Consider the following 18,520-nt stretch of genomic DNA (forward strand, 5'->3'; position numbering starts at 1 on the left):
CCATACGCCCCGCTGCGCCCACCTGAAGTTCTCACGCTCAATATGTAAATACTGAGCATTGGAACAGGGAGGAGGAGATGCCAGGGTTTCTCATTGGGCCTCCCCTTCTCCCTGGCTGTGCCGTGATCCAATCACATCAGAGAGTGTCAAAGCCAGGGAGAAGGAGACGCCCATTAAGAAACCCTGGCATCTCCTCCTTCCTGTTCCGATGCTCAGTATTAGCATACCCAGCACGAAAACTTCAGGAGGGTGCAGCGGAGCGTAGGAGCGATGTTTAAAAACAAAACGGGTGGCAGCATCAGTGGGGGGTACCCCGCAAGTACAGGTATTTAGCTACTTTAGGTAAAACAGATGAACGGTTCTCTTTAAATAACAGCATTTTGCATGCTGCACCACGCCCACTATGGCTCATTTACATGAATCTGAATGTTAGTATAACGTTAAAATGAAAATTCTAATGGGCTTTCTTTTTCATTTGACTTTTGGCAGGGAAAATGCCTGCAAGAGATGAAATTGAAATCTCAATCTACCATTTTCAGCTTCTACTTGGTGTTTTCATTTGATTTATGATTTTGACATGAAAAACCACCTATAGGAAGAGGAGAATTGACAGTGGAAATTTAAAATGAAAAAGGCTATTTACTTTTACATTTATTTTTGACACTTATTACCCACACTGGACTTGGAAAAGAAAATTCAAATAGAGGAATTACATTTTCTTTTTTATTTTGACGTGCATTTTGCAGACGTTAGATGAAATTAACATATAATTTTACTTATAATTTTAGGTTTTTCAATTTCATTTTAATTTTGTCAGGTTTTACCTCCAATACCCTTGAGCTACCAGCTTGATATAAATCTAGCAGAGCAATGAATGGGGATATCTCTGGACCCATGTGAGCTACAAGGCTGGTTCTAGATTTGTTAGAAAGAGATGGTCACGTACTGTATTGAAGTTAGTTCCCTGATTGATCTCTCAGCACTAAGGCTATTACTGACAAGGTGATGAGCTGGTCTTCAAGCCTTCACAAAGGTACTTTGCAAAGAGATAGGTCAGACTCCTAGCCTCAGGAATACTTCATACCTCAGGCTTTCTCTCTGCCTGCTTCCTCCAGTTTAGTCCACCACTGGTGCCTGCCCCTAATGTTCAGACAAGCCTCCCTCTATCTGATGGATATTAGAGATTAGAGGATGTTTAACAGTGGTATTCCAGGATTTTACTATTGATGGCACATCCTATCCTCAAGGTAGGCCATCGGTATCAGATCAGCTGTTTCAGAGTAGTCAGAAGTTGGCATCGGAAATACACCGCTCTGTCCGCTGTGTATTGGACGGAGCTGTTAACTGCAGCGCTGTTCTCTTTGAATTGATTGGGAGCAGTGCTGTGGTTACGTGTTCAGTCTAGTATACAATGGACAAAGCTGTGTAGTTCTGGCATTGACTTCTGCCGGCGGAACTACAACTAAACAGCTGATTGGCGATGGTGTCGGGAGTCGAACCCCTGCCAATCAGATATTGATAGTCTTTTCTGAGGATAGGCCATCAGTATTAAAGTCCTGGAAAACCCCTTTACTTATGAGGATAAACCCGCTCAGTAAATTTTTATACCCTGTTATTTTGGCTTCTTAACTATCACAGATGATGGCAGCAGTTTCTGTTTGTTCACTGTGTTTCTTATCTGCTCTACTTTCCCACATTTGATGGTGATTTTCAATAGTAATTTTGCAACCTTTAATCAGCAAACTTATAATCTTCCTGCTTCTTAAGGTGGTCATACACATTAGTCTAAAGTTGATAAAAATGGACGATTACAAATAAAACAAACATTTGTCTGTTGAAATTTAACAATGAATGATCGTTTGAAAAGAAGTCAGCCATATTTAATATTTTTGCCTGATGGTCGGAAGAAAGATTTTTAGTTCAAAGAAAGATCATTAATGAACGAAAGATCTTTCTTTGAAAGACTGTTCCCAGAAAGATCTTCCATCACCCAATTTCATTGAACGTGTATGGGCAGTTTGAACACCTGTAACTCCCAATATGGACTAAAGTATGTATGATCATGTCTATGAAAGGAACCCCCAGCAGATGTTTGTTTGTTCAACTGGTGATCAAACATCAACCTACTTCTTTCTAATGTGTATGGCCAGCTTTAGGGGTGATTATGATGCATCAGAACTATGCAATATCCAAGCAGTGTACTAACAATAAAAATAGTTGTTAGGCTCCGACATCACAGATAGTGAAATGTTGTAACCTGAACTACTGTAGAATTGCAGATGTTGTGATCGTTGGGGGTCTAGGGGCTAAGCACCACTCTGGGAGTATAGGCCATATGCATCCTACATAATTGGTTGAAAGGTCCAACAAACTATTTTTCCTGCAGTTTGGTAGGGGCCTTAAGGTGCCCATACACATTAGATAAATGTTGTCCGAACCCACTGATATCGGTGGGACCTGCTAACCTCTAATGTGTATGATGTTTGGATGGGAGAAGGTTTGGGCTGTTGGATTTTAACATGGTCAATCATTTTATTCTGGGGAATAATTTACCACCAGAGGTGTCTTATAGGATACTTGTATGCTTGGCTGAGCAGGCACATGTATAGGGGTGTCAGGAGAAGTAGCTTGTCCGCTGAGCAAGCATTTGGCCAACAGCTGTCTTAGGTGTATGGCCAGTTCTACTGTCCAGACCGCGATCTATCACAACCTCTGTAAGTAAAAGTATATAAGGAAATTGGTGTAGGTCCATCTTTGGCTTTTGGATGATAGATGAACGTACACCATGAAAATAAATCTAATATTAGATAGTCCTCTACTGCCACAATTATTCTGTAATGTATTAATAGTGCTGGTGAAGACTTACCTACATATAAACTCCTTCTGTCTGATGCTTTCTGTAACATTTCTTTTCAATATGCTAAAACTATAATAATCCTCTCAGATGTGTGTTCTTGTGACTGCTCTGTGATGTTGGTGGCCTAGGTTTTTGTGCTATAAATTTTATGAAGAGGCAAAGTTTCTAGAGATTAGATGCCATCCAGCCGTTTCTTGTCTCGATTTGGAGCTCTAAATGTCTCCTACACCTTGACCTTTCCACAGGACAACCATTAACTCTTTATAACCAGTATATTGTCCTGTGACATCCTTGGCCTTCCATATTTACTGAAAGTTTGTGATCTTTCTGTTTTCAGGGAATAGAACAGTTGAAAAAGGAAGAGAGAAGATGGGCCAAAAAAACTAAATGGATGAACCTGAAGGCAGTATTTGGCCATCCTTTCTCAATAGCATGGCTTAGCCCCCTCGCCACACCAGACCAGGGAAAAGCAGATCCTTACCAGTATGTGGTCTGAGGAATTCTGTGCCAGCTTGGCCGCACAGAACGACACCACATTACTTCCATTTACCAGCTTGACATTGAATGTTTCATAAAAATACGACTTATTTTATTTTTTTAAATGTCCGAGAGTTACTGCTCAGAAGCCGCCAACATGCAACAGTTTTCTTTGCTCCTGTTTTCTGGAACCATTAGATCATTACCTTTCCTTTGTCTGCTTTCACAGTAACACAATAATTGTCTTTCCTTGACTCTTTACTACATGCCAACCTGCGTTGACTTTTATCTGCCATCATTTGCCATAGCTGACTGTGCCAACTACTAACTTGTTTTGAGCCTAGTCATTAGGATGCATCTTTTCTGATGAAAACTTGAATTTGATAATGTTTGCTACTCCTGGAAAACCAGTATCTGTGAAAGATGAAGACAAAGTTATTATCGCAGACTTTATCCCTTTAAAATTTGTTAGAAGTATTATGGATTCAAAAAGGTTTTCAGCCATTTTTTTTAGCCAAGCATCGTATGGGTAAATTATTGCAAATTCATTTTCCTTTTAGAAGACCATAAACTTCCTGCTCTTCAAGGTTTTCCATAATGTCAACCAAAGCTGGATATGTATTTGACAGTTCTGAGGTGGGAGTAACGGGAAGTCCAGCAGTAAAAAATCATGCTGACATGCAGTTTTACTACAAAACCAGGCCAATTTGTGGTCAAAACCGCATTTGGGTGAGATTTTTGGCTGTGGGCGTTACATTTGTATTATTCTAACTGCTGTTGTATGAGGTGTTTTCTTTATATCCGATGATGTCACATATAAAGACCTTATGAACTCTATTTTTCTCCCTGCTATGGGAGTGAGGTGGATTTTAAAGGGGTTTTGTAAAGTATGGATAGGGCATCAATATCTGATGTGTGGGGGTCCAGAATCCTGCCTCCCACCGATAAGCTGTTTCATTGTGGCTTTGGCGCCAGAAACATACAGCTCCGTCCATTGTGTAGTGTACGGAGCAGGTCACTTCAGCATTGCTCCCATTAATTTGCACTGATTATTCTGAACGCTGGGGGAAGGGGGGGTGTTGGACCCCGCCAATCGGATATTGATGATATATTCTAAGGATAGGCTGTCAATGGCAAAATCCTGGAATAGTCCTTGTCCGGGATGAGTAAAAAATGATTGCTTTCCAAAAAAAGGGGTCACACCTGTCCACAAGTTGGATGTGGTATTACAACGCTCCTACATTCACTTCAATAGAGCTCAGCAACAGTACCAGACACAAAGCACGGACAGTTGTGGTGCTGTTTTAGGAAAATGGCAGCCATGTTGTTTCAATCCTGGACAACTTGTTTAAACTTTACAATACACTTCATATGTTAATTGTGCACTGTCCACATGCTGTCAGTCTGCTCGGCCGCTGCCACTCTCTGACGACAAGCATACCAGACATTTTCTGCAGAGAGTGGCTATGGTCCAAGCAAACCGACAATGCAGGAACATGCATGAAATTTGTATACTGTATTTTAATCACATTCAGCTGGAACTTAGAAAAACACCTTTAACTCAGTTTTATCATTTACCACCTTTACATCAAAACTTCTGCTGTAGACCTTTCTTCCCGGTATATTAGAGCACACGGTCATTGGACCTGTGCTCCGCTACAATCATAAGACTATACAAAATTCCAGATGCATTGTGAAACTAAAGCAAATTGAAAGAAAAACTGATGAAATTGTGATGTACGGCTTAGGCTACTTTCACATTTGCGTTCGGGGTTCCGCTTGTGAGTTCCGTTCAAAGGCTCTCACAAGCGGCCCCGAACGGATCCGTACAGCCCTAATGCATTCTGAGTGGATGCAGATCTGCTCAGAATGCATCAGTCTGGCAGCGTTTGGCCTCCGCTCCGCTCCGCTCAGCAGGCGGACACCTAAACGCTGCTTGCAGCGTTCGGGTGTCCGTCTGGCCGTGCGGAGGCAAACGGATCCGTCCAGACTTACAATGTAAGTCAATGGGGACGGATCCGTTTGAATATGACACACTATGGCTCAATTTTCAAACGGATCCGTCTCCCATTGACTTTTAATGTAAAGTCTGGACGGATCCGTCTGAGGCTACTTTCACACTTAGAATTTTTTTTACAATATAATGCAGACGGATCCGTTCTGAACGGATCCACCGTCTGCATTATATGAGCGGATCCGCTCTGAACGCAAGTGTGAAAGTAGCCTAATGTGAAGAGAAGGACAACCTCCAGGAAGCTATAATATAAAGCCACTATAAGATTGTTTTTCTATTTATATCGTGAAGATTATCATAACTGGTTGTCTCCTCAGTCTTCTTATCCAAGTCTTGCTTGTCACATGCCAGATTATACTGGTTTTGCTGGTTTTATACATTCTGCATTTGTCAATCCTTGTCATCACTGGCATCTTAAAAGATTGTTTGTCAGTATATGTGATGACTGGAATGTTCCTTGTGTAACTTCCAGCATTTAGTGAATATTCAGCTTTTGCCTTTTTTCGAGTCATGGATTTTTACATGTGTTCATAGCCTCAATCACCAGAGTGGGACCAACTTGGAGGTCATCAACGCTGTGGTTAAAGCCCCAGTTATCCATGACTAGATGATATCTGAGTAGTCCTAAGCTTCCCTGGAGTGTTTATTTAATGTGATGTCTCCCAACTAGCTCATGACATCGTTATTATGGACAGTCAGGCTTCACTGTGGCCTAAAGAGTATACAGAAAACCTTCATGTGGGCCCTCTTCAAGAAATTGACACTAAAGTCATGTAAAGCTCCATAATTGATCGAAAAGTTAATGATACATTTTTATATGTTGGAATTTTAAAATCTTCTCATCTGCCTGATATCTTAGTATATGTAGTGAGGGTATGCTATGGTTATACCCTTTACTGACCTATTACCATGACTTCATACGGCAACTATTTATTACATGACATTGCATAGGAGTAGGTTGGACTGAGATGGATATTCTAGGAACCTGGGTCCATGAACCTGAACTCATCTACCATGGCATATGGTTGGTCTTTACAATGAGATGACATCATTGACTGTCTAACTAGTAGTACATTTCCCCCTTTTCATGTTCAATTTATTCAAGACTTGTAATTGCAAACCATTTTGTTAAAGGGGCTGGCCCATGAACAACATTTAGACAAATGTATGATCGCTGGGGGGGCTGACTGCTGGAATCTCCACCAATCACGAGAACAGGGATCCCCAACTCCCATGTGTGAATTTGAGCGGTGGTGCGCATGCATGACCACAGCTCCATTCCCTTCTGTGGGACTGCCTGCAATCCCCGTCATTGAAAATTCAATTTTGAAAATCCTTTTTGTTCTGTGTTTTTATATGATCATAAACTTGAAGATTTTCTTGAATTTCTTTGTGCTTCTTGTATTTCTTTAGTCCCTGTCCCTAGTTTAGGATGTCTATATTATGGGTGCCTCTATATTGATTTAATTGTAGCATCCTTGTCATACTTGCATGTACTGTTTTTGCAATGTGATATTTCATTTTCTTTTTTTAATGTCATTTTATGGTTTATTGCCTGTGTGGTACACTCTGTTATCATTTTGCCAATCTTTGAAGATGTTAGACCAAGTGGATCCTCATATTGTCATACATTGGCCTCAAGGATCATGTGTCTCATGGTCACCATTAACCTATGTATAGCATAAAACTTTGGTTACTGTTATGTATAAGGACAGAATAGTTGTTCATTGGATAAATTGGGAGTTCGCATACCGAGCGGCGTTAACCCATAGTTTATCTATGATAGCTGATGAAGTCTTCAATGCCCATTATGTATTCCTACACCAACAAGCACTGAACCATGTAAATTACGGTATTTATTTGGCTGGACAAACAAAAATGCCTTACATTCAAGATATTAAAAAGTCATAATTACATTTACTACATATATTACATAAATGCTAATACAGCATAGTTGACATGTCACATAGCAGTTTAATTACCCACATTGCACTGGTTGATTATAGCTTGATTTGTTAAGGTAGAGCTAATTACAGTTGGAATTTGCCCTGGTTTCAGATCCCTCATTTTATCTTCTCTGGGCAGAAGCAATGATGAGAGATGTAGTTGTAAACCATCTGATGCCCTCAAGATTCTCACACCATAGCCAATTTCAGTATATAGAAGCAGAGTGTAGGAGGCTGTATATATCTGTATTGCTCATACTATTACATGTATTCTTCATATCATGTGTACAGCTATAAATATTCATGTATATTCAGAAGCACATTCCATTGCCGAATATTTTTTTTAATTATTTTGGGGCAATCAATTGTACCATATGTATTTTTAGTTTATTGAATTTCCGTTTTCATGCTGATCCAGATTTCATGCTGGCTATTATAACGGCCACCATTACTGGGCTTCCCATCTCTTAAGAACAATTTGCGAGGCTGTGACAGACTAAATGACGGTTTTGTTTTCTGTTAAAATGTGAATTCTGCATCTCGTTTAGCTCTGTACAATATATGCTTCCATACTAAAGACAAAAACGTTAATGCAATAAAAGGTTTCCTAGAAAACGCCGCTGTGCTTTCTCTGGTCTGTATGCCTTGCCGCAGCTGTTACAGGGAAGTTTATCGCGTAATGTTTATTTATTTTTATGGGGGCAAAAACAAGAATCGCAAGTAAGGATATTTTCTTTTGGAGCATTTTTATCATGAAAATGGCAAAATGAAGTCAGTCATCTTGTGGGAATGCAGTTTATTTAATTAGTGAGCTTGAATATTAACTTTTGGGGGTTTGTTTCTATTTGGGGTGCCAGTGTTATTTTCTCTAATAACCACAGAATCTTTTTGTTTTACAGGTAAGTCTTATCTATCTCCCCCCTATTTATACTTGTTCCCTGACACTCTGGTCCTGCGATCGCTGGCTCCCTGTCACTGCCTCGGTGTTGTGCGCCGTGACACTTTAGCTGTGCATGCTGGTTGTCGTCTCGGCATGTATGTGCTTTGATCCCCTTCTCCTGGTTCCTCCCCTGTTTGGTGTCTTTGGGGTTAACTATCTGGCTGGGTGTGGCCACTGGGGTCATATTGCCTGTGGCTTCCAGGCTGGAGTCTGTTGTCCTTCAGCCTTGGTGTGTGCTGGAGTTGCTCCTTACCAGTCAGTTAGCAGCTTTGTCTGGGGCCGCCATGCATCCTGTCCGCATGGGGGTCCAGGCAGTTTCTGGTTCACTGGGCTCCGTGTTTGTTGTCTTTGTGCTGTGTCCTGGTAGGTGATCGGGATCCAGTCGTTGTTGCCTCGGCAGGTGAGTGCTTGTTGTTGCGGGCTCTTACCTACCTATCCAGTTGCTGTTTTCTGTCTTTCCTTTCCTTGCACCTAGGCCTGCTGGAGACTCCAGTTCATCCGTGTTGTGGATGAACTGGTCGTCTCAGCCCTTTCTTTATTTGAGGGATTATCAGGGCGACTAAGGCTAGTTTCACACTTGCGGCAGGACGGATCCGACAGGCTGTTCACCATGTCGGATCTGTCCTGCGGCTATTTCGCCGTGCCCGCGGACCGCCGCTCCATCCCCATTGACTATAATGGGGACAGGCCGGAGCTCCGGCGCAGCACGGCGGTGCACGGAGAAAGCCACCGGACTAAAAAGCCTGACATGCAGTAATTTTAGTCCGACGGCCTTTCTCCGTGCTGCGCCGGAGCTCCGCCCCCGTCCCCATTATAGTCAATGGGGACGGAGCGGCGGCACGGCGAAATAGCCGCAGGACTGATCCGACATGGTGAACAGCCTGTCGGATCCGTCCTGCCGCAAGTGTGAAAGTACCCTTAGGGTCCTAGGTTTCCTAAGTATAAGCTGTCCCACCATCCAGGTCCACTCATACGATGAGGAGTAGGGGGGAAGATTAGGGATGCAATAAGAGGTGACCAGCTCCCTTTTCCCAGTTTCCTGGACTAGTTGCTATCCCGTCTGCTTACCATTGTATGGTGGGGGGTTTCCCCCACTCCCCAGTGTGACAGTATGGCCCTCAAACTGGATCGATGACCTATCCAGGACAGGAGCAACTCCAGCACACACCAAGGCTGGAGGACAACAGACTCCAGCCTGGAAGCCACAGGCAATATGAACCCAGTGGCCACACCAAGCCAGATAGTTAACCCTAAAGACACCAAACAGGGGAGGAACCAGGAGAAGGGGAGCAAAGCACATACATGCTGCGACAACAACGCGTTGCCCCTGGCAACCAGCATGCACAGCTAAAGTGTCACGGCGCACAACACTGAGGCTGTGACACTCCCCTTCCCCCATGTTACGATCCCTGGCTTGTTTTCTTCCGGTCAGGGCATGGACATGGCCACATGCACCATTGCAGCCAGTCACTGGTTGCAGCAGTGCACATGGCCATGTCCATGCCCGGGCCATAAGAAAAGCCAGGGACTGGAGGAACAAGGGCCAAAATGCTTGATTTGAGTATTGGGGAACAGATGAGTATGAATCTTTCAGGAGGAGACACAAGCTTATTAGCTTTTCCTGGAAAACCCCTTTAGGGTTTGACATAGCTATAAGGGCTCATGCACACAAACGTATTTTTTGTCTGTGTCCGTTCCAGTATGTGGAACTATTGACTTCAATGGGGTCGCAAAAAAAAAGAAAATGACTCTGTGTGCATTCCGTGTTCGCATTTCCTATTATTGTCCACATTACAGACAAGGATAGCACTGTTCTATTATGGGCCTACTGTTCCGTTCCGTTCCGCAACATATGGAATGCACACAGCCGGTATCTGTGTTTTGCGGTCTACGAATTGCGGATCCGCAAAACAACAATAGTCGTGTGCATGAGCACTAAGAAAGGTCTCCATTTTAGTTTTTAAGGAGTGTTTACACTGAAAAAATGGATCAGCAGCATTCAGATGGCCGTATGCTGTCCGCAAAAATGCGGATCCGTTTTTTTGCGGATTAGATGCTGTCCCATTCACTTCTATGGGGCCCTTATCTTCCACTGCACGGCTCAGCAAAAATGAAAAATGAAACGTCCTATACTTGTCAGTGAAAGTCAGGACATGGCCCTATTGAAGTCTATGGATCAGCAAAAAAACGGAATGCAATCCGTTTCTTTGCAGACAGCATACGGCCGTCTGAATGAGCCCTTATAGTAATTATGTTTTATTTACTTACAGAAATATTGGCAACTTTGAGCAGCTACAGCAAAAATGGGAACCAGAATGGCTGTACTTCCTATTCACTTGCAAAATTGAGTGCTGCAACAAAGTAGAAAAATGTTAATATAGCTGTCGGTTAGGGCTCATGCACACGACCGTTGGATATATGGACACTGATGCCGGTCGTGTGTATTCCGTATTTTGAAAAACGGAACAGCTGGCCCCTAATACAACAGTCCTATCCCTTGTCCATATTGCGGACAATAATAGGACATGTTCAGCAATGCAGACATATGGAAACGGAATGTGTAGTCGTTTCCGTTTTTTTTGTGGCCCAAAGTAAATGGTTCCGCCCGCATACATGATGCAAAAAAAACGGAACGGACACAGAAAAAAAATACGTTTTGTGTGCATGAGCCCTTAAACTGAATCTATCACCAACTTTATTGTAACACTGAGTCACTTACTTTTTTGATGCAGTTATTTTAATCCTTGGTGAGAAGCTCCAGCCTGAGCTGAAGATTCTAGTCCTGATAACCCTGAGCTGCGACTGGTCGTGCCCTCCCATGAATGATTGATAATTCTCTTCCTATACTGTGTATACGAAGAATGCTGCCAATCAGTGGGGAGAGCCAGGGCCTCATGAACACAAGGACCCCCAAGCCTGTGCGTTTTTGAGGGAAGGCCTCAAAAAAGTGACTCAGTGTTTCAATGAGGGTCTATGTCACCAATCTACTGTCTGACATCTGATTACTAGTATATAGCCATACACAGTATATTCTATTTCCTCCTGGCTACTGTCTTCACTGGGTTTTCAACAGAGCCCCAGAATACCCCTTTAACTTTCTTACTCTGTGACTTGAACAAATCATGTCATGTATTTAAAGCTATGAACAGTGTAGCATTCAGATTAAGGTGACTGATTTTCAGTGATAAATAAAAAAAAAAAATATAAAAAATTAATTTAAAAAAATCTACTAGCCCACTCAACTGGGTGAACTGGCCTAAGCTGGGGGCTATAATTTTAAAGTGTGCAGAGACTGGAATCTAGCAAGGATGTGAGAGCAATATTTTAAACTCCTACATAATAGGACATTGTATTATTCTGTATTTTATAAATGAATTAGGAATTACATAGACCTGGAGTATACTATTAAAGAAGCTCTCCCACAAGAAAGTGTATTCTCTGACCTGTTAGAAAGGTACCTGATGTAAACTGCAGTGAAGGTAATCTTCTTAGGGTACTTTCACACTTGCGGCAGAGGATTCCGGCAGGCAGTTCCGTCGCCTGAACTGCCTGCCAGATCCAGCAATCCGGACATAAATTGATGGCATTTTTCAGACGGATCCAGATGCCGATCTGTCTGACAAATGCATTGCAATACAGGATCCGTCTCTCCGGTGTCACCCAGAAAAACGGATCCGGTATTCTTTTTTTTAATTTTTTTTTCATTTTTAAAGGTCTGTGCATGCGCCGGAGATAAAAATGCAGCATGCTGCGGTATTTTCTCCGTCCAAAAAACTAAGAGGGACTGAACTGATGCATCCTGAACGGAATGCTCTCCATTCAGAATGCATTAGGATAAAACCGATCAGTTTTTTTTTCTGGTACTGAGCTCCTGTGACGGAACTCAATACCGGAAAACAAAAACGCTAGTGTGAAAGTACCCTTAGCAGAGACATTATTTGTGAGTTATAACCTCCCTTCTGATCCTCAGCTGTCATGTGACCAGCACTCTGATCTCCAACTGACACAGGACAGGAAGTCAGTTACCGTATTTCTCTATTCATTCCTATGAGCCTAACATTATGTATTCCTACGGGAGCCTCAGAGAAACTGAATTCCTGTCTACACATAAGATGCTGTGATATTTTGAAAGTCAGAGTGCTGGTCACATGACACAGCTGAGGAACAGAAGGGAGGGGATAACTCACAAATACAGTCACTGGTAAGATGATTACCTTCACTACAGTTTATATCATGGACCTTTCTAACAAGTCAGAGAATAAAAATGTTTGTGGGAGTGTTTCTTTAAATTGTGCCACTAATATAAATGTATCCCACCCAGCAGATATTGCTGTTATGACATTCCACAAATACCGCCATCTATCAAAACTGCCTTTTTCAAAACGTATTGCCTGCCATTGCGTCCTGTGGCAAATCAGTTTAGTTTTTCAATTGATGTTGGTTATGTTCTGTAGTGGAGACTTATAATGTAGGAAGTAGGAAGCCTCATTGGTAAGAACAAGGGGTGTGGTTAGTGTCACATGCTCTGCTGATGTCAGGACACATCTCTCTGACCTAAGGCATGATGGGACAACAGTCACATGACAAACCAGGAAGTAGGATTCAAACATGGGGGATAAGAGAAAACTGCAAATGAGGTAAATGGGAGTTAGAGTAAAGGATGAAAGTACACTTCAGTGTGAAAAGTAGTTTATGGCACAAACCCCTTAATAACAAAGTAACAGGTGGCTTTTACCGTCCTTTGAGCATATCTTACCTATGCTAATGAATAGGAGGTTGGTAATAACTAACGTATTGAACATGCAGCCCATGTTGTGTCTGAATCTCTGCAGTTTATGTACATCATGCAGCATGGACAATCAGCCGTCTGTGCTGCTATTAAACCACTACATTGAGAAAATGATGATCTTGGTAAGTTCTTCCTTATTTATTCATTAAAGCCATAGCATTGGTTACTCTTGTCCAAGAAGCTATTATTTCTTTCCCTATGCTATTACTTTCCCTATAGTATAGCGTGACCTGTACAGCGCTGTGCTCTCATATTTGACCATTCTAAAGTCCTGAGATTTAGGAATTCAGTATTTAGATAAAGGCTAACATTTGGGTAATGATTGGGCTGGGTTTGCTTACCTCCTGATGATCGCACATTTGCTAACTTTGCTTTTGTCCTACTCAGGGAATTGAACGACTGAAGAAGGAAAATCCAACTTGGCAGAAGACTAGTAGGTGGGATGGAATGAAACAAGCTTTTGGCGGCAGTTTTTCTCCTGCGTGGTTCAGCCCTTTCTCAGGAACACTCTATCATAAGGTGCCATCAGATATTGAAACCGGAAAAGGTGGAAAGGACAGTGAAATAGTAACTGGCAGGTTGGAGGGACACGTTGAGGTTATTGAAATAGGAGGTGGAATCGGTCACTGCACCAATTCCTAAGAACCAGAAACCACATCGCCCACAACCTGAAATGTATTGGCTTACATTACATTCAGTGTTAAAGTCTCACCACCGCACCATCTCAAAACCTCTGTTTTCCATTTTATATCTTATGGCAGCCAAACCAATTGTTACATTGCACACTAGGTCCATCAAATGATTCATCCACCCGAAGGTGGATATGCCAAGACATCGGGTTTTGGTTCTACTCTGCTGTGAAGTGAAGCATGGTGTCATCTCTTGCGTTGTACATTGTACCACTTTGCAAGGCCTTACTGTTTTAGGTTAATATAACTCTACTGTATTCTTTTTATTACATGTTAAGCATATTTTAGATCTTACATTGTTGCCCATAGATAACATCTATGATTACTCACAAACCCTCTAACTTTCATTGACGTATGAGAATACCATTTATTGGGGGAACAAATGGCTAATAAGCTTGGGCATCTGTCGGTTTGATTAACCCTATTAAACCAGTGAATATGTCTAGGAGGGCTGATGTGGTAGTATACCAAAATAGGGGGACTGGTAGATGGTAGTACCCTCCAAGTCTCACCTATTCTTGAATAAACCCTTTTGGGCGCCAATAGTGGTCGGTCGATAGTGGTGGCTAGGTGTCAAGCTACTTTGGTGTGTAATAGGTTTTACATCAGCGTAACATTTGCAAAGAAGTGGATTAAAGGATATAGGGATGTATATAGAGATAACGATGTATAGGATAAAAACATATATATACGTATACCATATGTAAAATCTGCATAAAAGATTGTACACATAGATAGGATCACTGCATACCGTCTCAAGTGCCTCTTTGAAAAAATATATCTTCCCCTACTCCGTTGCTGCATTTAGGAGAAATATGTGTTTTTAAAAATATGCAAATTAGAGCTTAAAAGGGTATTCCAGTTGTTACAAGTTATGCCCTATGCACAGGATAGGTGATAACTGTTAGCAGTAGGATCCCCACCAATCTAAGACTCACACTGATAATAACAGGGGCCCTGTACTGCACAGAACCCCCCAAAATGAATGGAGCATGCGCACTGCAGTCAACAATTTCCGGAAGTCCCATAGAGATGAATTAAGTGGCGGTTGAACCCTCGCTGATCTAATAGTTATCCCCTAAGTGCCCTGAGGGTGGACCTAACAGTACACTTTTGTTCCTCCACTCTACTTCCCTGGAGGGGAGAGTGTACAGGGACGCAGAGGAGTTAAGCACAGTGAGAGGCCTGGGCCTGCCCTCTGTGTACTTTAAGGGGTTTTCTGGGATTTTAATATTCGCCTGTCTTCAGGGTAGGTCATCAATGTAAGATCGGCGGGGGTCAGCGATCGGCTGGTTGAAGAGAAGGCCGTGCTCTGTGCGAGCGCAGCCTTCCCTTCATTGTTTAACTGCTCACCGTCTACACCACAGCGGTGAGCAGGTGTAATTACCAGTTAATTACGTTCAGTTCAATGGGATGTCTCGTTCCTATACAAGTGTATAGGATCTATTATTGATGACCTATCCTTAAGAAAGGCCCTTTAAGTGCAAAAACACATATTTCTCCAAAATGCAGAAATGGTAAGAAAGTATGTTTTTAATCCGTAGGGTCAGTCCTCTCTGGCAAAACGGCTCGTTTAATAGGGTTGATCCTGCTGACACCTTCCCTTTAAATGCAAATAGCCTGTAAAATGTACACATTGACATATATAAGTTAGGGCTAATGCACACCAGCCTGTATTGCGGCCTGCAGACAGCCGGTCTGCAATATATGGGCACCGGCCATGTGCGTACCGCATCACTTGAATGGGTCCACAATCCGGAAGACACGGAGCAGAGGCACAAAGCGGAAGGAATGCTTCTGTGGAATTTCGGTCTGTGCCTCTGCACAGCAAAAAAATAAAACATGCTCTATTTTTTTGCAGTGTGGACGGATCACTGGCGCATTCAAGTTGAATAGGCCTGCATCCGTCAGCAATTTGCAGTCTCCAATGCATGGCACTGGGTGACACATGTTCGCATGCATGAGCTCTTAATCCAAGTAATAGTTTTAGTAGGGGACCTGTAAATTGAACGTGCAGCGGTAGACCGGCGTGTCAGACCACCTGAAGGTGGAGGTGCCGGCAGCTTCACAAACATAGGAGGAGGAGGAGGAGGACAACTCCTAGGAAGATTGCAAGTATTCTCTCCTCCCTGCACTGCGCTCATATCCCTTGAATGCCTACATATTGGTCACAGCACATTGGCAAAATCATTCATTCCTAAGAGAATGCATGATTTTGCTAAAACACACTGCCACCAGTGACTGCTTTTACACCATAAAAAACACTGAACTACAGCACAGGTATCATTAGACAGAGCTGTCTAGCCCTGTCATTCAAAGAGGAGGGCTACACCCGCCCCTGGGTGCCCCTCCACAATGCTGCAAGTGGAGAAATATAGGGGGTCATTTACTAACCAGAAATATGCCTATATTAGGCGTATTTCTGGTGCAGATTGCGGCGCAAAGGCCTGTAGGGCGGCCGTAGGACCTATTCACTTGAATAGGGCCCGTCGTCCACACCCAAAAAAGTAGTGCATGCTACTTTTTTGCACTGCCAGAAAACCCACGGAAGCACTCTGTAGGAAGCCTCTGTTCCGCACCTCATCTCCCGGACTGAGGACCCATACAGTGTGCACACGGCTCATGCATACACCGGGAAACAGGTGTATGCATGAGCCCTAAATGTAAGACCGCTAGGAAGCGACGGTGGATCCTCCCATAGTTATCAGCATTATCAACCCTACCAGCAATATGCCTGGTTCAATAGGGTTGATCATGCTGTCATCTTTAACTACTTTACAGTCAGGTCCATAAATATTGGGACATCAACACAATTCTAACATTTTTGGCTCTATACACCACCACAATGGATTTGAAATGAAACAAATAAGATGTGCTTTAACTGCAGAATGTCAGCTTTAATTTGAGGGTATTTACATCCAAATCAGGTGAACAGTGTAGGAATTACAATAGTTTGCATATGTACCTCCTACTTGTTAGGGGACCAAAAGTAATGGGACAATTGGCTTCTCAGCTGTTTCATGGCCAGGTGTGTGTTATTCCCTCATTATCCCATTTACAATGAGCAGATAAAAAGTCCAGAGTTTATTTCAAGTGTGCTATTTGCATTAGGAATCTGTTGCTGTCAACTCTCAAGATGAGATCCAAAGAGCTGTCACTATGAGTGGAGCAAGCCATCATTAGGCTGAAAAAACACAACAACCCCATCAGAGAGATAGCAAAAACATTAGGTGTGGCCAAAACAACTGTTTGGAACATTCTTAAAAAGAAAGAACGCATCGGTGAGCTCAGCAACACCAGGAGACCGTGGAAAACAACTGTGATGGATGACCGAAGAATTCTTTCCCTGGTGAAGAAAACACCCTTCTCAACACTTGGCCAGATCAAGAACACTCTCCAGGAGGTAGGTGTATGTGTGTTAAAACCAACAATCAAGAGAAGACATCACCAGAGTGAATACAGAGGGTTCACCACAAGATGTAAACCATTGGTGAGCCTCAAAAACAGGAAGGCCAGATTAGAGTTTGCCAAACAACATCTAAAAAAGCCTTCACAGTTCTGGAACAACATTCTATGGACAGATGAGAACAAGATCAACTTGTACCAGAGTGATGGGAAGAGAAGAGTATGGAGAAGGAAAGGAACTGCTCATGATCCTAAGCATACCACCTCATCAGTAAAGCATGGTGGTGGTAGTGTCATGGCGTGGGCATGTATGGCTGCCAATGGAACTGGTTCTCTTGTATTTATTGATGATGTGACAGCTGACAAAAGCAGCAGGATGAATTCTGAAATGTTTCGGGCAATATTATCTGCTCACATTCAGCCAAATGCTTCAGAACTCATTGGACAGCGCTTCACAGTGCAGATGGACAATGACCCAAAGCATACTGCAAAAGCAACCAAAGAGTTTTTTAAGGGAAAGAAGTGGAATGTTATGCAATGGCCAAGTCAATCACCGGACCTGTATCCGATTGAGCATGCATTTCACTGGCTGAAGACAAAACTGAAGGGAAAATGCCCCAAGAACAAGCAGGAACTGAAGACAGTTGCAGTAGAGGCCTGGCAGAGCATCACCAGGGATGAAACCCAGCGTCTAGTGATGTCTATGCGTTCCAGACTTCAGGCTGTAATTGGCTGCAAAGGATTTGCAACCAAGTATTAAAAAGTGAAAGTTTGATTTATGATTATTATTCTGTCCCATTACTTTTGGTCCCATAACAAGTGGGAGGCACATATGCAAACTGTTGTAATTCCTGCACCGTTGACCTGATTTGGATGTAAATACCCTCAAATTAAAGCTGACAGTCTGCAGTTAAAGCACATCTTATTTGTTTCATTTTAAATCCATTGTGGTGGTGTATAGAGCCAAAAATGTTAGAATTGTGTCGATGTCCCAATATTTATGGACCTGACTGTATATAATGAGCTGAAACTAATGGAAAAGGCAGTGACAATCTGTAATTGAAGTAGACACAAACCCCAATCCATTCTGATTAGTCCAAAACTGGAATTTTTCATACGCTACTTTTTAATTCACCAGGATGAAACCAGGGACCTAGGAGCCAGTCCACCAAATGTAACGGATAAATGTGATGTTCATAAGTTTCATTTAATTGCATATAATTCTTGTACTGAACTGCTTTGGTAATGAGCTCTGATTACTTGGTGTGCTGCATTCATATCACTGGGCACTAATGTTCTATATATCCATAATAATATGATCTGTCTATAGAATAAAAAGGGATTTTCTAAAATATGAAAAATTGGGCCATAGAGGGAACTGAGACAGCAATAAATTGATAAGA

At 42.4% G+C, this 18,520-nt stretch overlaps 1 protein-coding gene across 4 annotated transcripts in view; it reads left to right on the forward strand.

Moving 5' to 3' along the window:
- The window catches only part of ZDHHC3 (zinc finger DHHC-type palmitoyltransferase 3), a 60,844-nt gene extending 44,332 nt beyond the window's left edge, over nucleotides 1–16,512 (forward strand). For 3 of the 4 annotated variants that reach the window (XM_044295864.1, XM_044295865.1, XM_044295866.1), the window contains exon 7: nucleotides 13,411–16,512. In XM_044295864.1, the coding sequence (XP_044151799.1) occupies nucleotides 13,411–13,665 (255 nt within the window). In that variant the 3' untranslated portion in view covers nucleotides 13,666–16,512. Of the gene's footprint in view, nucleotides 1–3,194; nucleotides 5,197–13,410 lie in introns of those variants that run through there. The other variant, XM_044295867.1, reaches the window with a different exon arrangement.
- The last annotated feature ends 2,008 nt before the right edge of the window (nucleotides 16,513–18,520 follow it).

The sequence above is a fragment of the Bufo gargarizans genome, chromosome 5 (genome assembly GCF_014858855.1).
Source record: "Bufo gargarizans isolate SCDJY-AF-19 chromosome 5, ASM1485885v1, whole genome shotgun sequence".
Classification (NCBI taxonomy): Eukaryota; Metazoa; Chordata; class Amphibia; order Anura; family Bufonidae; genus Bufo; species Bufo gargarizans.